The following is a 22,412-nucleotide window of genomic DNA, read 5'->3' on the forward strand; positions in this document are numbered from 1 at the left end:
TCTTGCTGATTACATCCGAATCGTGGTCTCGCTGATCCTTGGGAGGGTCTCCTCAGATTGATTGACTACCCACCTCGGGGGTCTTTCATTTGGAGGTCCCACCGAGATTAGGAGACCCCTGCCCAGGGACCACCGACCCCCGCCGGGAGGTAAGCTGGCCAGCGGTCGTTTCGTGTCTGTCTCTGTCTCCGTGCGTGTTTGTGCCGGCATCTAATGTTTGCGCCTGCGTCTGTACTAGTTGGCTAACTAGATCTGTATCTGGCGGTTCCGCGGAAGAACTGACGAGTTCGTATTCCCGGCCGCAGCCCTGGGAGACGTCCCAGCGGCCTCGGGGGCCCGTTTTGTGGCCCATTCTGTATCAGTTAACCTACCCGAGTCGGACTTTTTGGAGCTCCTCCACTGTACGTGGCTTTGTCGGGGGACGAGAGGCAGAGACACTTCCCTCCCCCGTCTGAATTTTTGCTTTCGGTTTTACGCCGAAACCGCGCCGCGCGTCTGATTTGTTTGTTGTTCTTTTGTTCTTCGTTAGTTTTCTCCTGTCTTTAAGTGTTTTTGAGATCATGGGACAGACCGTAACTACCCCTCTGAGTCTAACCTTGCAGCACTGGGGAGATGTCCAGCGCATTGCATCCAATCAGTCTGTGGATGTCAGGAAGAGGCGCTGGGTTACCTTCTGTTCCGCCGAATGGCCAACTTTCAATGTGGGATGGCCTCAGGATGGTACTTTTAATTTAGGTATTATCTCTCAGGTCAAGTCTAGAGTGTTTTGTCCTGGTCCCCACGGACACCCGGATCAGGTCCCATATATCGTCACCTGGGAGGCACTTGCCTATGACCCCCCTCCGTGGGTCAAACCGTTTGTCTCTCCAAAACCCCCTCCTTTACCGACAGCTCCCGTCCTCCCGCCCGGTCCTTCTGCGCAACCTCCGTCCCGATCTGCCCTTTACCCTGCCCTTACCCCCTCTATAAAGCCCAAACCTCCTAAGCCCCAGGTTCTCCCTGATAACGGCGGACCTCTCATTGACCTTCTCACAGAGGACCCCCCGCCGTACGGAGCACAACCTTCCTCCTCTGCCAGAGGGAACGATGAAGAAGAGGCGGCCACCACCTCCGAGGTTTCCCCCCCTTCTCCCATGGTGTCTCGACTGCGGGGAAGGAGAGACCCTCCCGCAGCGGACTCCACCTCCTCCCAGGCATTCCCACTCCGCATGGGGGGAGATGGCCAGCTTCAGTACTGGCCGTTTTCCTCCTCTGACTTATATAATTGGAAAAATAATAACCCTTCCTTTTCTGAAGATCCAGGTAAATTGACGGCCTTGATTGAGTCCGTCCTCATCACCCACCAGCCCACCTGGGACGACTGTCAGCAGTTGTTGGGGACCCTGCTGACCGGAGAAGAAAAGCAGCGGGTGCTCCTAGAGGCTAGAAAGGCAGTCCGGGGCAATGATGGACGCCCCACTCAGTTGCCTAATGAAGTCAATGCTGCTTTTCCCCTTGAACGCCCCGATTGGGATTACACCACTACAGAAGGTAGGAACCACCTAGTCCTCTATCGCCAGTTGCTCTTAGCGGGTCTCCAAAACGCGGGCAGGAGCCCCACCAATTTGGCCAAGGTAAAAGGGATAACCCAGGGACCTAATGAGTCTCCCTCAGCCTTTTTAGAGAGACTCAAGGAGGCCTATCGCAGGTACACTCCTTATGACCCTGAGGACCCAGGGCAAGAAACCAATGTGTCTATGTCATTCATCTGGCAGTCTGCCCCGGATATCGGGCGAAAGTTAGAGCGGTTAGAAGATTTAAAGAGCAAGACCTTAGGAGACTTAGTGAGGGAAGCTGAAAGGATCTTTAATAAGCGAGAAACCCCGGAAGAAAGAGAGGAACGTATCAGGAGAGAAACAGAGGAAAAAGAAGAACGCCGTAGGGCAGAGGATGAGCAGAGAGAGAAAGAAAGGGACCGCAGAAGACATAGAGAGATGAGCAAGCTCTTGGCCACTGTAGTTATTGGTCAGAGACAGGATAGACAGGGGGGAGAGCGAAGGAGGCCCCAACTTGATAAGGACCAATGCGCCTACTGCAAAGAAAAGGGACACTGGGCTAAGGACTGCCCAAAGAAGCCACGAGGGCCCCGAGGACCGAGGCCCCAGACCTCCCTCCTGACCTTAGGTGACTAGGGAGGTCAGGGTCAGGAGCCCCCCCTGAACCCAGGATAACCCTCAAAGTCGGGGGGCAACCCGTCACCTTCCTGGTAGATACTGGGGCCCAACACTCCGTGCTGACCCAAAATCCTGGACCCCTAAGTGACAAGTCTGCCTGGGTCCAAGGGGCTACTGGAGGAAAGCGGTATCGCTGGACCACGGATCGCAAAGTACATCTAGCTACCGGTAAGGTCACCCACTCTTTCCTCCATGTACCAGACTGCCCCTATCCTCTGCTAGGAAGAGACTTGCTGACTAAACTAAAAGCCCAGATCCACTTCGAGGGATCAGGAGCTCAGGTTGTGGGACCAATGGGACAGCCCCTGCAAGTGCTGACCCTAAACATAGAAGATGAGTATCGGCTACATGAGACCTCAAAAGAGCCGGATGTTTCTCTAGGGTCCACATGGCTTTCTGATTTTCCCCAGGCCTGGGCAGAAACCGGGGGCATGGGACTGGCAGTTCGCCAAGCGCCTCTGATTATACCTCTAAAGGCAACCTCTACCCCCGTGTCCATAAAACAATACCCCATGTCACAGGAAGCCAGACTGGGGATCAAGCCCCACATACAGAGGCTGTTGGACCAGGGAATACTGGTACCCTGCCAGTCCCCCTGGAACACGCCCCTGCTACCCGTTAAGAAACCAGGGACTAATGATTACAGGCCTGTCCAGGATCTGAGAGAAGTCAACAAGCGGGTGGAAGACATCCACCCCACCGTGCCCAACCCTTACAACCTCTTGAGCGGGCTCCCACCGTCCCACCAGTGGTACACTGTGCTTGATTTAAAGGATGCCTTTTTCTGCCTGAGACTCCACCCCACCAGTCAGCCTCTCTTCGCCTTTGAGTGGAGAGATCCAGGGATGGGAATCTCAGGACAATTGACCTGGACCAGACTCCCACAGGGTTTCAAAAACAGTCCCACCCTGTTTGATGAGGCACTACACAGAGACCTAGCAGACTTCCGGATCCAGCACCCAGACTTGATCCTGCTACAGTACGTGGATGACATACTACTGGCCGCCACTTCTGAGCTCGACTGCCAACAAGGTACTCGGGCCCTGTTACAAACCCTAGGAAACCTCGGGTATCGGGCCTCGGCCAAGAAAGCCCAACTTTGCCAGAAACAGGTCAAGTATCTGGGGTATCTTCTAAAAGAGGGTCAGAGATGGCTGACTGAGGCCAGAAAAGAGACTGTGATGGGGCAGCCTACTCCGAAGACCCCTCGACAACTAAGGGAGTTCCTAGGGACGGCAGGCTTCTGTCGCCTCTGGATCCCTGGGTTTGCGGAAATGGCAGCCCCCTTGTATCCTCTTACCAAAACGGGGACTCTGTTTAATTGGGGCCCAGACCAGCAAAAGGCCTATCAAGAAATCAAACAGGCCCTTCTAACTGCCCCCGCCCTGGGATTGCCAGATTTGACTAAGCCCTTTGAACTCTTTGTCGACGAGAAGCAGGGCTACGCCAAAGGCGTCCTAACGCAAAAACTGGGACCTTGGCGTCGGCCTGTGGCCTACCTGTCCAAAAAGCTAGACCCAGTGGCAGCTGGGTGGCCCCCTTGCCTACGGATGGTAGCAGCCATTGCCGTTCTGACAAAAGATGCAGGCAAGCTAACTATGGGACAGCCGCTAGTCATCCTGGCCCCCCATGCAGTAGAGGCACTGGTCAAGCAACCCCCTGACCGCTGGCTATCCAACGCCCGCATGACCCACTACCAGGCAATGCTCCTAGACACTGACCGAGTTCAGTTCGGACCAGTGGTGGCCCTCAATCCTGCCACCTTGCTCCCTCTACCGGAAAAAGGAGCCCCCCATGATTGCCTCGAGATCTTGGCTGAAACGCATGGAACCAGACCGGATCTCACCGACCAGCCCATCCCAGACGCCGACCACACCTGGTATACCGATGGGAGCAGCTTTTTGCAAGAAGGACAGCGAAAGGCTGGGGCAGCAGTGACGACTGAAACCGAGGTAATCTGGGCGAGGGCCCTGCCAGCTGGAACGTCAGCCCAGCGAGCCGAACTGATCGCACTCACCCAAGCCCTGAAAATGGCAGAAGGTAAGAAGCTAAATGTTTACACTGATAGCCGCTATGCCTTCGCTACGGCCCATGTTCATGGGGAAATATATAGGAGACGGGGGTTGCTGACCTCAGAAGGCAAGGAAATCAAGAACAAAAGCGAGATCCTAGCCTTGCTGAAAGCCCTCTTTTTGCCAAAGAGGCTCAGTATTATCCATTGCCCGGGACACCAAAAAGGGAACAGTGCTGAAGCCAGGGGCAACCGAATGGCGGATCAAGCAGCCAGGGAGGCAGCCATGAGAGAGATCACAGAAACTTCCACGCTCTTAATAGAGGATTCGTCCCCGTATACTCCCAGTTACTTCCACTACACAGAGACTGACAGAAAAGACCTTCTGAGACTGGGAGCCGTATACGATGAGGACAAAAGGTATTGGGTCCTGCAGGGAAAACCTGTAATGCCTGACCAATTCACCTTTGAGCTCTTAGACTCCCTACACCGGCTCACCCACCTCAGCTATCAGAAGATGAAGGCACTCCTTGACCGGGAAGAGAGCCCCTACTACATGTTAAATCGGGGTAGAACTCTCCAGCACGTAACAGAATCCTGTACAGCTTGTGCTCAAGTAAATGCTAGTAAAGCCAAAATCGGAGCAAGGGTGCGAGCGCGGGGACACCGACCCGGCACCCATTGGGAAATCGATTTTACCGAAGTTAAGCCAGGGCTGTATGGACATAAGTACCTCCTGGTGTTTGTGGACACATTCTCTGGCTGGGTAGAAGCATTTCCAACCAAGCGTGAAACTGCCAGGGTTGTGACCAAGAAGCTGCTTGAAGAAATTTTTCCAAGATTCGGGATGCCCCAGGTATTGGGGACAGATAATGGGCCTGCCTTCATCTCCCAGGTAAGTCAGTCGGTGGCCAAGTTGCTGGGGATTGATTGGAAACTGCATTGTGCTTACAGACCCCAGAGTTCAGGTCAGGTAGAAAGAATGAACAGGACAATCAAGGAGACTTTAACCAAATTAACGCTTGCAGCTGGCACTAGAGACTGGGTACTCCTACTCCCCCTGGCCCTCTACCGAGCCCGGAATACTCCGGGCCCCCATGGACTTACTCCGTATGAAATTCTGTATGGGGCACCCCCGCCCCTTGTCAATTTTCATGATCCTGAAATGTCAAAGTTAACTAATAGTCCCTCTCTCCAAGCTCACTTACAGGCCCTCCAAGCAGTACAACGAGAGGTCTGGAAGCCACTGGCCGCTGCTTATCAGGACCAGCTGGATCAGCCAGTGATACCACACCCCTTCCGCGTCGGTGACGCCGTGTGGGTACGCCGGCACCAGACTAAGAACTTAGAACCCCGCTGGAAAGGACCCTACACCGTCCTGCTGACCACCCCCACCGCTCTCAAAGTAGACGGCATCTCTGCGTGGATACACGCCGCTCACGTAAAGGCGGCGACAACTCCTCCGGCCGGAACAGCATGGAAGGTCCAGCGTTCTCAAAATCCCTTAAAGATAAGATTAACCCGTGGGGCCCCCTGATAGTTATGGGGATCTTAGTGAGGGCAGGAGCCTCGGTACAACGTGACAGCCCTCACCAGGTCTTCAATGTTACTTGGAGAGTTACCAACCTAATGACAGGACAAACAGCTAACGCCACCTCCCTCCTGGGGACGATGACAGACACCTTCCCTAAACTATATTTTGACCTGTGTGATTTAGTAGGAGACTACTGGGATGACCCAGATGGAGATGGTTGCCGCTCTCCCGGGGGAAGAAAAAGGACAAGACTGTATGACTTCTATGTTTGCCCCGGTCATACTGTACCAATAGGGTGTGGAGGGCCGGGAGAGGGCTACTGTGGCAAATGGGGATGTGAGACCACTGGACAGGCATACTGGAAGCCATCATCATCATGGGACCTAATTTCCCTTAAGCGAGGAAACACTCCTAAGGATCAGGGCCCCTGTTATGATTCCTCGGTCTCCAGTGGCGTCCAGGGTGCCACACCGGGGGGTCGATGCAACCCCCTAGTCTTAGAATTCACTGACGCGGGTAAAAAGGCCAGCTGGGATGCCCCCAAAGTTTGGGGACTAAGACTCTACCGATCCACAGGGGCCGACCCGGTGACCCGGTTCTCTTTGACCCGCCGGGTCCTCAATGTAGGACCCCGCGTCCCCATTGGGCCTAATCCCGTGATCACTGACCAGCTACCCCCATCCCAACCCGTGCAGATCATGCTCCCCAGGCCTCCTCATCCTCCTCCTTCAGGCACGGTCTCTATGGTACCTGGGGCTCCCCCGCCTTCTCAACAGCCTGGGACGGGAGACAGGCTGCTAAATCTGGTAGACGGAGCCTACCAAGCACTCAACCTCACCAGTCCTGACAAAACCCAAGAGTGCTGGTTGTGTCTGGTATCGGGACCCCCCTACTACGAAGGGGTTGCCGTCCTAGGTACCTACTCCAACCATACCTCTGCCCCAGCTAACTGCTCCGTGGCCTCCCAACACAAGCTGACCCTGTCCGAAGTGACCGGACAGGGACTCTGCGTAGGAGCAGTTCCCAAAACCCATCAGGCCCTGTGTAATACCACCCAGAAGACGAGCGACGGGTCCTACTATCTGGCTGCTCCCGCCGGGACCATCTGGGCTTGCAACACCGGGCTCACTCCCTGCCTATCTACTACTGTACTCAACCTCACCACCGATTACTGTGTCCTGGTTGAGCTCTGGCCAAAGGTGACCTACCACTCCCCTGGTTATGTTTATGGCCAGTTTGAGAGAAAAACCAAATATAAAAGAGAGCCGGTGTCATTAACTCTGGCCCTGCTGTTGGGAGGACTTACTATGGGCGGCATAGCTGCAGGAGTAGGAACAGGGACTACAGCCCTAGTGGCCACCAAACAATTCGAGCAGCTCCAGGCAGCCATACATACAGACCTTGGGGCCTTAGAAAAATCAGTCAGTGCCCTAGAAAAGTCTCTGACCTCGTTGTCTGAGGTGGTCCTACAGAACCGGAGAGGATTAGATCTGCTGTTCCTAAAAGAAGGAGGATTATGTGCTGCCCTAAAAGAAGAATGCTGTTTCTACGCGGACCACACTGGCGTAGTGAGAGATAGCATGGCAAAGCTAAGAGAAAGGTTAAACCAGAGACAAAAATTGTTCGAATCAGGACAAGGGTGGTTTGAGGGACTGTTTAACAGGTCCCCATGGTTCACGACCTTGATATCCACCATTATGGGCCCCTTGATAATACTTTTATTAATCCTACTCCTCGGACCCTGTATTCTCAACCGCTTGGTCCAGTTTGTAAAAGACAGAATTTCGGTGGTGCAGGCCCTGGTTCTGACCCAACAGTATCACCAACTCAAATCAATAGATCCAGAAGAAGTGGAATCACGTGAATAAAAGATTTTATTCAGTTTCCAGAAAGAGGGGGGAATGAAAGACCCCACCATAAGGCTTAGCAAGCTAGCTGCAGTAACGCCATTTTGCAAGGCATGAAAAAGTACCAGAGCTGAGTTCTCAAAAGTTACAAGGAAGTTCAGTTAAAGATTAACAGTTAAAAATCAAGGCTGAATAATACTAGGACAAGGGCCAAGAACCGATGGTACCCACCTGGGCCCCGGCTCAAGGCCAAGAACCGATGGTACCCACCTGGGCCCCGGCTCAAGGCCAAGAACCGATGGTACCCACCTGGGCCCCGGCTCAGGGCCAAGAACAGATGGTACCCAGATAAGGCGGAACCAGCAACAGTTTCTGAAAAAGTCCCACCTCAGTTTCAGGTTCCCCAAATGACCAGGAAATACCCCAAGCCTTGATTTGAACTAACCACTCAGCTCGCTTCTCGCTTCTGTACCCGCGCTTTTTGCTCCCCAGCCCTATAAAAAGGGTAAAAACCCCACACTCGGCGCGCCAGTCCTCCGATAGACTGAGTCGCCCGGGTACCCGTGTTCCCAATAAAGCCTCTTGCTGATTACATCCGAATCGTGGTCTCGCTGATCCTTGGGAGGGTCTCCTCAGATTGATTGACTACCCACCTCGGGGGTCTTTCACTGGAGTCTCCCTGTATCCCTTTAGCATCCTCTGAATGTTTGGGGACCAGAGAACAATGGAGGCAGAGAGGGATGAGCACTTCTAGGTAAGTAATGGGAAGTGTCAATGACTCTGGCTTTGGCATCCGTGTGGTGGGTAACCCGAGGCAGGCAGCCATTGGGGGTCAGTGCTTAGAGCGGCTGACTGGGGTGGATCCAGATACCTACAGGGGCTGCGGCCAAAGGCAGCCAGTGATCAGGGAAGCTGCTCAGCAGACTTTTAAACTAGGAAACAAAGCTTAATTTACTTGGGCTGGCACTCTTTGTGGTCAGTGGAAAAACTATGAATTCTTTTAACTCCTTCGCGCCAATGAGAAAGAGAAGGAAAGAGAAAATTCACACGTGTGAGCACATACACACACACACACACACACACACACACACACACACACACACACAATGGATGAAACAAAAGGCAGAGTCTAGCCGGGCAGTGGTGGCGCACGCCTTTAATCCCAGCACTTGGGAGGCAGAGGCAGGCGGATTTCTGATTTTGAGGCCAGCCTGATCTACAAAGTGAGTTCCAGGACAGCCAGGGCTATACCGAGAAACCCTGTCTCGAAAAACAACAAACAAACAAACAAACAAACAAACAAAAAGGCAGAGTCCAGTAACTTCATACACACAAATATACATGCATACATACATATACACATACATACATGCATACAGACCTACATTCAGACATATTCACATTCACACATAGAATGGATAGAGCAGAGCTCCAGCAAACAGACTCCAAATATTCCACACACACAAATACACACAACTGGTGGGTAGAAGGAACAGTTTTCCACCCCCACCCCCCATTCGCACAAACTTTATACAGACATGCATAGTTGACGGAAGGGAGAGACAATGCTTCAGCCACCCCACCCCACCACACCCCACCACACCCCACCACACCCCACCACACCCACCATACCACACCCCACCACACCACACCCCACCACACCCCACCATACCCCACCCCACCACACCCACCATACCCCACCCCACCACACCACACTCCACCACCCCCACCATACCACACCACACACACAACACCACACCACACCATGCCAAACACATTATACCACACACCACACCACAACACACCACACCATACCATGCCATGCTGTGGGGAGCGGGTGTGGCGGCAGTCCTAAAGGCGCCAGGGACTGTAGCTAAGTCATATGACTTGCACCTGACTTCCTCATATAAGACACAAACATCTTGAGTGCTGCGCAGGTGTACCAGGATACAGGTGAATCCAATTTGGTGGAGATTTGCCCCTGCTGCCCTGATTAGCTGAAGCTGCGTGCCTGGTGAGGTGGTGTGGCCTGCTGTGCGTGGATGGGAACTGAGAGTATATAAGAGTGAGAGGCCCGGGTTAGAAGGAGGATTATTATTCGAGAGAGGATTGTTATTATTGGGAGATATAAACAAGGGAGAGATATAAACAGGGGAGATATATAGAGAAAGAAGAAATAGGACTGAATAAACGTGTGCAGAAGGATCCTGCTGTGGCGTCGTTCTTGCTGGCGAGTTGGGGGCGCGCTCGACACCATGCTATACCACACCAAATGACACCACATCATACCTTACCCTACTTTATTCTTTCTTCCATAGCTTACATATCCCAGCAAAATCTTTCAAGCAGTATAAAACTACAATGTGGTTACATTTATTTTCTTCTAGTGAACGGTTATGAAAAACCAATGCGTTTTTCAATACCTTTATAAGCTATAACATTATGTAATACAGGTAAAGAAAGCAAATTATTCTCAAAAAAAACCACATACATTCATAACCAAGCAACTTGTTATAGATGATCAAAATGCAAACAAGGAAGGGAGTTTTCTCAGCCAGTTTCTGTTACTGGCAGGCAGCAATTTGCGGTTTCAAAGAAAGAAGTAATTATTTTATTATTTAAAAGTAATCTTGTAAGAATCTTAAAAGAATCACAAATCTAAACTTTTACATAGGAATCACTCAGACCTATCTTAAATCCTCAAAACACATATCTACTCACCAGCCATTTTTAATAAATTATATCAGGAAGCTGAGGGCAAAAATGGATATAGGAAATCAATTATCATCAGTCCAGCCTCAGTGAGAGTCATATCAGCCAATGCTGTCATTGTTCTTGTTCCTTGATCATAAAAGGTCCCTAGCTCAACTAATAAGAACATGCCTTTCTGAACTTCAAGCTGTTCCCTAAGATTTCTTTTTTTACATCAGAGCCAGTAGTAAAAACATCTCAACCTAGCTTCACTAACAACCTTACTTTTCCAAATGTTTTCTAAGGGTGGAAGACATCGCTGACAATCTACATCTCTGAGTTCTTCTCTAGGGTGGTGACAGAATTACAATCTGCTCCAGCAGCAGTGCCTGAAAGAAGTCAAGCATCAGGACTGCGAATGCCAGAGATACTGCCCAGGGAGGGCCTGGACGCCTCCTTAGAGGTTTCATACAATTCCTAGATGAAGAGGGATATGAGGGCAGCAGGCAGAGCAGAGCCCCATAACAGCATGAAGTCCTCAGGACACGTGGCCCTCGGGCTGTGACACACTGAGGCTCACCCATGTGGCTGTGGTAAGCCGTGGGCTGCACTCCATGAGTTCTAAGGCCATCTGTCTGTCCTCCTGCATGGCCTCCTGCAGGAAAGGACCAAGACCAGCAAAGGCTTCTTGGGGATGATGTTCCTAGCCCTGGTAGGAAACACTGTGTCTGGTATACCTGTGAACCTCCTAGACCGGCCTCTGTATGTATGCTGCACAGTGAGTTGACCCTTCAGGCTGGAATGGGCTGGTGGAGGAAGTTCAGGAGAACTTATGGCAGGAAGGCCAGTCAGAGGCTCCTTAAACACGGGCTGCAGGGCCAGGTGGGGAGGACTCTTCTGCATGTCTGAATGCTCAATGCCCAACTCGGGACACACAGAGAGTGTGCAATGGATCCAGACTGTTAGCCTGCCATGGTTCTGGGCCTCAGTTTTGTCCCCTATAGAAGCAAGGCCTTGGCGAGGCAGCAGGGCAGGAGTCTGGAAAGCTGCTTGCTACAGACTCCTGATGTAACCTCGGGTTCGGGGTCCAGCTCTTCAGGAGCAACTGAGCTTCGCCCTGGGCCTGTGGGCTCCAAGGCTAAAGTCCTAAGTACTGCACAGGTGTGAGCAGAAACCAGCGGGCTAAGGAGGCTCTGAGCCTGGCTTCTAGCAGGCCTGGCAGCTGCTGAAAAGCTTAGGTCCTCCCCTATCTCAGACTTAATCACCTGTCTACATCAGCAGCCTCCATCCAGGTGACCGGAGCCTTATGTCCCCCCAAAAGCTGGCTGAGGCCCCTTCAGACCCCCACCCCCATCCCCTGGATCCCAAAGGATCCTTGGATGGTTTGAGAAGCTCCGGCGGCAGAGTTAAGCTCACCCTGCCTTTCCTCCTTTATCTGTCCCAACCTCCCTCTGCAACCCTCTCTCCTGCTTACTCCCCGGTGACATCACCCACAGCTCCAACCAAGCTGGAGGACTCGCCTTTTCTTAGGCACCCTGCTTACTCCCTCCAGGCCTTGTTCTAGGCCAGGACTCTTCTTGGGTTCACTTTAACCCTTTCTCTTCTGGTTGAAGTGTAACCGTACTGACAGGAATGAAGCTATCCTAAAGAAACTTGTGCCCTCTTTCTGGTTATTAGACTGTTAAGAAAATGGCTCCTAACAAATTGGAATCCCCATAGGAATCTCATGTTGGGAGAAGCAAGAGTCTGAAACCTAGCGCCAGCCGTGAGTGGGTGGGGGTGGGGAGCTTATCTCTTCTATTTTTGGTTGTGAGCCCAGCCTTTAACTAAGGGCTGAGCCATCTCTCCAGCCCCGGGGAGCTTATCTCAAGGAAAGGTTTCATACAGTTTCCACAGCTTGTTTGGTCACCTTGAAGAAGAGACTGGAAGCCAGCATTGATGGGCCAGTGATGGACAGGACCATAGCTCACCAGGAATGCTATCTGAATAAATAATTTACCAAAGAAGTCTCCTTTCTCTGTGTTTCACTATTACCTTGTCTGTTTAATTGTTTAATTGAGGATGGGTGGCCCAGGCTCTCGCCCTAGTGAACAAACTCCCAGTCTTCCAGGACCAGCCCTCCCACGTTCCCTCCTCTGTATCTGGGTCTTCATTAGCTCCTCCCTCTTGTCTGTGCCCACAGCCTTTGTGGAGTCCTGACTCATCTCTATGTGTCTGTGGGCTCTGCCTCCCTGCTGGGGCTGTCTGCAGAGCAGGACTGAAGCAGCAAGCACCTGTGAGGTGCCAGGCACAGCGGTATGCATGGGCTTCTTCATATCCTGGTCACTATGCTGAGGAGGGCCCTGCTATTACTGCCTCTGAGATGAGCAGAGCCAGGGTCCGGAGAGGCGAAGCCATATGCCATTGGGCACCCAGCTAAGCAGCGGCACCGACGTCTCATCTCAAGGCCACCAGATTCCACAGTAGAGACTTTGGACCCCAGCATCCCATCAGGCTGTCCACCAGTGGGTACCGATCATGTGACTCCTGTAGCAGGGCTGAGCCTTGAGTTTGTCTGACCACACACCATGCATGTCTTGTGCATTGGCTACATCCAGGAGTAGGGAGCAACAGCAGATGGAGGAAGAGGCTGAGCTAACACAGGCCGGTCCTCCTGATTGTCTTTCCCTTTCCCAGCTGGGTCTTACGCTGTCCCTTCGTGCGCTGCCTGCCTCCCAGGGGGAGAGTGCATGTGGAGTCCTGAGGCCAGAGTGCATACAAGAGCCCAGAATCTCAAGACTGTCTGCTCACTGCTGGCTGGTGAGTCACTCAGCCCTTCCAGTAGGCTGGGACAGAGACAGATGCAGTCCTTGTCCTCCTGGGCTCCCTAGGTGGGGAGCAGCCTTGCCTGCCCTGAGCTTGCTGAGCCCTGAGCCTTTCTCCAGTTGACCATCATGTTTACCAGGCACCAGGAGCTCCATCTGCCTCCTTCCCAGCCTGGGGAGCAGCCAGTGATTCCTTGGGCTCTGTGGCCTTTCCTGGATCCACCTCCTGTCCACACATCTGCAGCTCTAGTCTTCCTGTGACCTGGCCCCTGATAGCTGTCCTGTGGTCACTTGGGTCCTGAAGCTGCTGAAGAAAGTAACAAAGCCAATAGAGTTCCTTCCCCACTTCCATTCACTGTCCCCACAGACATTTTCTGCCCTCAGGAATCTTTCTAGCCAGCCAAGCCCTGTCTGCTTTTCCAGTGCACCCTCCATCTCTTTGTTATGTAAGTTCTGAGCCTGCGATCTGATCTCACTCTCCACTTGGGAATTCATGGAGATGTTACTGTCTGTTTCTCCTTTTCCATCGTAATTATTCATTATCTATCTATCTATCTATCTATCTATCTATCTATCTATCTATCATCTATCATCTATCTAATCATCCAACTTTATATCCAGCCATTCAACCATCTCTCTATCAGTCATGCATCCAGACATCTAACCATCCATCCATGTGTGTATTCTTCGGTCTGTGCACATATCTAACTCGAGTTTTTCATTCAGTTCACAGCAAGAGGGTTTGTTTGTTTGTTTGTTTGTTTGTTTTAGATATGAGGTCTTGTGTTAGATGCCAGGGACTCAGAGCCAAATGGGCCATGCTCTCTTCCTTCTGGAGTTCAAGGTCCAGCTGGGGAACACAGGGAGACAGCTCTGAAGTTGTTTCCAGTTCTAGTATCCTGGGCTCATAACCTGTCCTCCGACTACGCCAGTGAGCACTAGGTAACCAGTGGCCTGGCTGGAGAGCAGAGGCTCCTTCACTTGGGAATAGAGGGAGCTCTTGTATCAGCTTGGCTGAGTCCTACTCTGTTCCATTGCCCCTCTGAGGCAGCTACACTGAGGAAGGATAGACAGGAAGCTGCACTGATGTCTGTGTCCCTGGATTTTCCAGTCGTTTTCTACCTTCATCTCTGGGGATTGAACTCGGGTCCTCATGCTTGCTCAGCAAGCCCTTAACCAAGTTGAGCAGTATCTCCAGTTTCTGCTCTTCCCTCCCATCTCCAGCTCCCTCTTCTCTCCACCCATCCGCTCTCGCCTCTGCTCTCTCTCCTATTTACTTCATCTTCCCACGAGGGGTAGAACGTGGAAAGTTGGGATTCAATATCCCCAAAGTGACCCTTGTCACCACAGTCCTTGAAGCCGCAGCTCCCAGATGATAAATGATGGGACATTTACCATGTGAGCCTGAAATGCTCAGGAGCCCTCCTCCCCTTGCTTCCTCTCCTTCCTCCTTTCTCCTCCCCATCTTCCTTTCCTTCACCATAGAGCACAGGCAGAGGCTGAATCACACACCTAAGTTTTTGGTTCTAATTCTCACCTACAAAGCAACACTTCCAAACTTGGAAGCACGGGGTGTGTCCAGCAGAGATCCTCTCCCTCAGTCCCTTCCCGACCCTTGTCTTGTCCTCTCTATTTTGGGACTGGTTGGAGAGGGAGGGAGGGGGCAAGGCTGAGAGGAGAAAGAGGTAGTGTGTATAGAGGCTCTCTAGGGGAAGCAGGGAGGTACATGCTCAGGGTTATGCCTGGGAAGCACCCATTGCTCAGCTCACCGAAGTGTCCTCGGAGCAAGAGGCGATGATGTTGTCAATGAAGGGGTTCCATTTGATGTCCAGCACGTTGCCCTGATGACCGCATACCTTGGGGTAGTTTGGCTCGATTCTGCCTGTCTGTAGGGAGAGACAAATCATTAGGTTGCTGTCCCCATTCAGAGTGGCTCAGAAAGGAAAGATCTTTGCTTGGACTCATCTGCTGGGGTGGGCTCCTCAGGCCCTTTACTTCCTTTCTGTGTCCTGATGGAAAGCCCTAGGCTGTTCTGACATCTGTGACTCAGGAAGCTGGTGGTTTTTCTCAGGAGGCTGGAGCCACAGCCTTAAACATTCTTAGGCTCTGATAAAGGTGTCAAGGCTATCACCCAAAACAGGAGAGCGGGGTTAGGAAGCCATGCTTCCACCATTCCTGAGCCTAAGTTCCTTAAACCCTCACTCACATAGGCTCCACCAAGCTCTCTTACTGGTGGGAGGGGGTGCTTTCAGGTCAGCTACAGTTCTCAGTAAGTCAATGTATTCAATGCTTGAACCCTGTCACTTGCAATGTTTCTTTCCTTAGAATCGCAGGTGACTGGGGATACCTTGAAGGTGCTCTAGGGTGAGAATTATAATATTGGGGTGGGGTGCTCTCTTGTGGTAATTATGAAATATTTTTGATTGTGTGCATGGTGTCTGTGTGTTTAGGTTGGAGGTCAGAGTTCAACCTCTGGACTTCCTTAGAGGCCATCCATCTTATTTTTAGACACAGGCTCTCTCACTGACATGGGACTTACCAGCTGATCCAGATTGGCAGGCCACCAGCTCCAGGGACCCTGTGATAGCTATTTCCTGGATTACTGTGGTGTAAGAATGTGCTACTGTGGTCTCTGTGGGTTCTGGGGATTAAACTCAGGCTCTCCTGCTTGTACAGGAAACGGTTTTTACAGCGGTGAATGAATCATCTAATGTCATCTTTTGCTCTAGCTTATTTTTATTTTTATAGGTATGGCTGTGTTCCACGTGTGTGCCCTCAGCAGCCAGAAGAGTGTTTCAGATCCTCTGGAATGGGGTTAGAGACCATTGTGAACCACCGTATAGGTCCTGGGAATTGAACCTGGGTTCTTTGAAGAGCAGCCAGTGCTTTACTGGGGCAAGCTCTCAACTCTTAAGTCAACCTGTGGACCCAGCTGACCTAGAAGTCCTGGAGCTCTTTCTAATAGCCACCCAAGGGCTGGGGTTGCAGGTGTGCACCGCCACATCCAGTTTACTTGGTACTAGATGGGGGTAGGACCCAGTGCTTTGTGTGATCCAGGCAGACACTCTATCAGCCAACCTATGTCCCCAGCCCTAGACTGTGATTTTTAAGCTGAGCCAAATATGATCCCAGGATCTCCTGAAGCTAGGCGTTATCATTAGTGCTCATAACAAACCGAATTCGACATGATGAAATGAAGGCCCAGAAAGGCTAATTAATGGCCCCCAAACCAAACAGCTGAATGTGAGGCTGAGAATTTTAGTGTGATTCTTCCAAGCAAGCCCTTTGAACCTTGTTGTTCCTAACCAGTGCCTTTCCCCCAGTTCCCCTTAACTTGGCAGGCTGGAACTTGGCAGTCTGCAGCTCTCTCGCTCCCTCTCCCTCCCCCCTCACCTCCCAGCACTACTCCCAGCTCATCTTAAAGCTGCACTTGAGTATTTGCTTAGCAAAGCTGTTTGCATTAAGTTTCTGGCACCCAGCCCAGCCCAGGCCACTCTGAGAGGCACGGAGGCTGGTCAATTGCTGGCTCTCAGGAACACTGAGCTAGGAGCCCACGGGGGATGGGCTGGCCCTGGAAGGAACGGTCAGCCACATCCCGGACCCTGTGTGGAGTGAAGAGAGACAGGGGCCATGCTCTGGGGATGAAATAAGATTTTACTTTTTTTTTTTAAGATTTATTTATTTATTTATTTATTTATTTATTTATTTATTTATTATATGTAAGTACACTGTAGTTATCTTCAGACACACCAGAAGAGGGCATCAGATCTCGTTACGGATGGTTGTGAGCCACCATGTGGTTGCTGGGATTTGAACTGGGGACCTTTGGAAGAGCAGTCAGTGCTCTTAACTGCTGAGCCATCTCTCTAGCCCCTACTTATTTTTTTTAATGTGTGTGTGGTATGTTTGAATGTGTATCCCACAGTAGGTATGTTGTGTGTGTGTGTGGTATGTTTGAATGTGTATCCCACAGTAGTTATGTAAAGGTCAGAGGACAATTATGTGGAATTTTACCTCTATATGAATTCTTAAGTCATCGGACTTCTGTTGTGTGGCAAGCACCTTTACCTGCTGGGCCACTTTACCATTTTTTAAGACTTGTTTGTCTTAAATACAGACTCTCACGTGGCTCAGGCTGGCATTGAACTTGATACCTATGGTTAACTTTGAATTTCTGCTCCTCTTGATTCCAGCTCGGAAGTGCTAGGATTACAAGCATGTGCTATCTGCGAAGGTTTATACCTCTCCCTATGGCCTAGTGCATGCTAGGCTAAACACTCTACCAACAGGGCTCCATGCCCAACCCCAAAGAGACTCTTAGTAGGACACAGTTGGGCAAATGTAATAGACACAAATAATCTTGTATACATGGTGAAACAGTTAAGATGCAATGAATTTTTAATACTCTGTACCTCAGCTTTTATTATAATTTATTTAATTGTAAGTTAATGCAATTTAATTTTTAATAAAGGCTGTACTTAACAATCGGCTTTAAAAATTTCCTAGAAACTTAGCCGTGGGCTCTTGTAGACAGGACACACCACCACCAACACACCACTCCTAGTATTACTAAGACTTTTGCTCATTTGCCACTTTGACATAAAGATGAAATAACAAGTCAGATGCCCTGACTAAAATTATACAAATATATATTATATATATAATTGTATATAATTATAATATATATCATCTGGAAGGCAGAGACGGGAGCATCTAAGTTTGAGGCAAGCCTAGGGCTATACAGACAGACTCAGCTTCATAAATAAATAATGAATAAGCAAACAAACAAATACAATAGCTAGTTCAATTCCCACAGGGCCTATGAATACAGAGTAGACCCTCCTCTGTCTGTTTTCAGGCCTGGCAGCAGGTTGTATCTGATTCCTTCTTCTAATACTTAATGCTAGCCTTTCCCCCAATAATTCTCATCTGACACCAGGGTGGACAGATACTATTCATATATATTAATATAATCAAATCTGAGCCTGGAAAGATGGCTTAACTCTACTTTCAGACTGGAGGACCTGCGCTTGGGTCTGTGACCCCCAGTAAAAGTCAGGGATAGTGGCACTCATTCATAACCTTGAAAGTACAGAGACAGGCAGATCCCTGGGGTCCCATAGCCAGCTAGTCTAGCTGAATTGGCAAGCTCTTGGTTCGTGAAAGACCTCTCAAAAACCTAATGTGTACAGTGGTTAAGAAAGACATTCTGTACTGACTTCTGGTCTCAACCCACACACATCATGTGTGTGCACATACACACCTGTATACACATAGACACACAGACACATGCACACAAACACAGACACATACACACACACACACACATACACACACACACACACACACACACACACACACACACACACACACATACACACACACACACACACTCACAGGAAAAAGTGGCCAACCCACACTCTCACTGGGGCCTAAGAACAGAGCAACCCCTCACCTGTCTGTCTTCAAAGTGGCTCCTGGCTGTTGTCCAATACTCCCTTCTCATACTTAATACAAGTCCCTCACCAATACTGTTGCAAACTCTAGTGCAGACTGCTATTATTAATATATCTTACCAACTATGATCAGATTTAAATCTCAGGACAATTCCATTTTACAGCCAAGACAACAAGTTTGGATTGCTCCTGAGTGTGGTCAGGGTTTTCCAGTGTGACATATCAGAGTGACTTGCAGGATTGTATTTCTTGTGGCTGCAAGCATCCCAGGAGAGCTGTGAATACATCCCAACATATTTATAGATACAATGTTATATTGTAGTGTCAAAAGGTTGAACAGCTCTGATAGATGGTCAGTGCACAGGAAAGTCCCTCTGGTGGGTTCCTTGGAGTTTGGAATGTAAGACACCATCTGGTCCCTGAGCCTCCCAGGGCTTCAGCTTCCACAGAGCCAGGCAGGGACCCAAAGACTCGGTTGCATGGGAATCCATTCTACCTGGGGGAATCGCTTTCCTAGAGGCCCACCCGGCAAGATCATTCCAGTACTTCTATTTAATTAAAAAACAAAAAACAAAAAACAAAAAACCCTAAGAATTGAAGAGATGCTCAGAGATTAAGAACACTGGCTGCTCTTCTAGAGATCCTGAGTTCAATTCCCAGCAACCACATGGTGGCTCACAACCATCTGTAATCTAGTTTCCTCTTCTGGTGTGCGTGAAAAAAGAGCACTCATATATATAAAACAAACAAATAAATCTTTTAAAGAGTACTTTTATTGATTTATTTAGTGCGTGAGGAAGGGCATACATGTACACGTATGAGGGTAAGCATGCCATAGTGTCCCTGTGGAGGTCAGGGGAAAACTTGCAGGAGCCAGTTCTCTCCCTCCATCATGTGGGTCCTGGGGTTAAACCCAGGTCACCAGGTTTGGAGGTAAGTGCCTTTACACATTGAGCCATCTTACCGGCCCTGTATTTTATTTTACAGACAGAGCCTCATTGTAGCCTAACAGGTCAGACTCAAATTCATTTGTAGCTAACCATGAAGTGATCTTCCTACCTGCACCTCCAGAATTCTGGGCTTCCAGGCATGCGCCACCCTGCCCTGCTTCTGTGGTCCTAGGGCTCTGTGCCTGCAGAGACAGTGTTCTACTACTGAACTGTGTCCCTTTCTCCCTCACCGGACATTTAACAGGTTTACGGCCCTTTGGTGAACAGTTCCACGTTGGGAATTTACTCCAGGGTGATCCACTGAAAGGCAAGCCAAGATATCGTTGCTGAATTATCTTCCCCCTGCAAGAGCCCTGCATAGAGGGATCACAGCATGCCAATTTCATAGCATCAGATCTGAGGAACATTTATCAGTATGAGGACTGCTAAACTGTGGTCTATACACCAGAGATTGTCATTACTAGAAACCACACTATCTGTAAGAAAGTATGCCATAATGTCCACCGTGAGTATTCCTAACCAGTTGAGTATTAGTAGTGACTTGTGCTGGTTAGGGTTTGGGTGTTGTTGTTGTTGTTGTTGTTTTGTCAACTTGGCACAAGCCAGAGCCATCAGAGAAGAGGGAACCTCAACTGAGAAAATGCCTCCATAAAGGGCTGTAGGCAAGCCTGTAGGACATTTTCTTAATTAGTGACTGATGTGGGCGGGGTCAACTCTGGGCTGGTGGTCTTGGGTTTTATAAGAAAGCAGGCTATGTAAGCAAGCCACGAGGAACTGAAGCCAGTAAGCAGCACCCCTCCGTGGCCTGCGCATCAGCTCCTGCCCCCCAGGTTCCTGTCCTGCTTGAGCTCCTGCCCTCACTGCTTTTGAAGGTGAACTGTTACACGGAACTGTGAGAGAAGCATATAGACTCTTTCCTCCTCAAGCTGTTTTGTCATGGCATTTCCCTGCAGCAGCAGGAACCCTGACTGAGACAATGGTAAACATTTAGTTAATTTCGAAACTTTTAAAAAGGATTTACTTTTATTTATGCGTCTGTGTGTGCTGTGTGCGAGTCGACCATGTACGTGTACTTACTTGCAAAGGCCACAAGAAGGTCTTGGCTCCCTTGGAGCAGGAATAATAGACTGGGAGCCCCAGCTGTGCTCTGGGAACTGAACTGGGTAGGGACAGGAAGAGCCGTAGGCTCTTGTAGCCACGAGCCATCTCTCTAGCCCTTACCTTAAAATTAATATAAAAAAATGGTGTTTTGGTTTTGGTGTTAGAATCAAGTATATGGATGTGCTAGGCAAGTGCTATCCTGTTGAGGTGAGCTACTCTCTTGACCCCAATATTTAACATTCTAATTTAAAAGATAGACATTTTTCCCCTCCAATTGAAAACATTTCTTTGTGTGTGTGATGCTGGGGATTGAACCCAGGACTTGGTGTGTGCCAAATAAGCTGAGCTACACCCCAGAGCCCTATGGGTATTGTTATTAAATAGTGAACACCATGTGCTCGCTTCGGCAGCACGTATGCTAACAAGTGAACGTCTAGGGCTGACGAGACGGATGGCTCAGTGGTTACTGCACAGGAGCCATGTTTGATTCCCAGCATCCACGTGGTAGCTCACAATGGTTCGTAACTCCAGTTCCAGGTGATCAGATGGCCTCTTATGGCCTCAATGGGTATCAGACACGCAGATGGTGCCCAGACACACATGCAGGCAAAATATCCACACACATTTTAAAAGAAGAAACAGACACTACCTAAGGGCTGGGATGCAGTAAAGAGAGAATAACCCTTGTTTAATCCTGACATGACCTTGGGCTGAAACTGAGGCCAGCCTGCCCCCCAGGCATGTGAAGTATTTATAGGAACTTTCATTGTTCTGTTTCTGTAACCACAAGGGTTTCTGCTCTCCCATCAAACAGAAATGCCAATTGTGCCCTGTTCTTATTCAAAGTTCATATCTTGTCTTGAATGCTAACAGCTATCACAGCTATGTCAGCAGGATGTACCGTGGCTGTGGTTTTTACCTTTATAAAAGCCCTGCTCACTCAGCTCAGGGCCACCTCTAGACTCGTAGTCACAGGAGTGCGTGCCCCGGCTGGGTCTGTGTGGCTCAACAGAAGCTTCAAATGCATAAAGAACTCATCCTGGCCTGTGTCCCGCCCTAGCGTCACATGAGCCAGCAGCAATCTGTAATCCCAGCACTCAGGAGGTGGCAGCAGGAAGACCACAAGCTCAAAGACATCCTCAGCTACGTAAGGAGCTTGAGGCTAGCCTGGGCTACATGAGACCCTGTGTAAGGAAGGCGGGGAGGAAGAAGGGAAGGAGGAAGGAAGAAAAAGAAAGTTTGGTTCAATGCAAACAGGTCCTAAGGAAGTGGGGTAGAGACTGGTATCACCCCAATTTCCATGTTTTTGGAACATTGATGTATTTGCTCCCTTTGAGTTCACTGGAAGAAACAAAGACCCTGTGAATTGAGTAAAATTGTGTAACTGACTGAAAGTGATGTGTGTGTGTCCATGTATGCGCCTGGGTTGTCCACGTATGTATCCATGTATGTGTGTGCCTGTGTATGGGCATGGATATGGGTGTAGCATGTACTGGCAGTCACAGTCAGGCTCTGGAAAGTTCTCAAATCCAGTGACTCTGGGGTGCAGTCATCCCACAAGCTGCAGGGAGTATGGTGGGTGCCCTGGGCTCTGTCCTGTATTCCTCTGAGGCCAGTGAATGGACATGGGTGAAGCGAGGCAGGAGTTAAGTTCTTTCCAAACATCCTGCACCTTGGCCCTGATTTCCTGGAACTTTCTATTCTGCAGAGCTGAATTTTATCCAAAGAAGCAAATGCCTTCCTACCAGGAGAGTCAGCTCATCTGGGCAAAGTCCCTCACTGAGCAGGGGACATGGGAGTTTCAT

General features: G+C 50.1%; 1 protein-coding gene across 7 annotated transcripts in view; it reads right to left on the minus strand.

Annotated features, from left to right (window-relative positions):
- The window catches only part of Coro2b (coronin, actin binding protein, 2B), a 117,555-nt gene that overhangs the window by 20,170 nt on the left and 74,973 nt on the right, over positions 1-22,412 (minus strand). For all 7 annotated transcript variants that reach the window (XM_006511094.4, NM_175484.3, XM_006511100.3 and 4 more), the window contains exon 3: positions 14,870-14,986. In XM_006511094.4, the coding sequence (XP_006511157.3) occupies positions 14,870-14,986 (117 nt within the window). The remainder of the gene's footprint in view (positions 1-14,869; positions 14,987-22,412) is intronic.

This window comes from Mus musculus, chromosome 9 (assembly GCF_000001635.26).
Source record: "Mus musculus strain C57BL/6J chromosome 9, GRCm38.p6 C57BL/6J".
Classification (NCBI taxonomy): domain Eukaryota; kingdom Metazoa; phylum Chordata; class Mammalia; order Rodentia; family Muridae; genus Mus; species Mus musculus.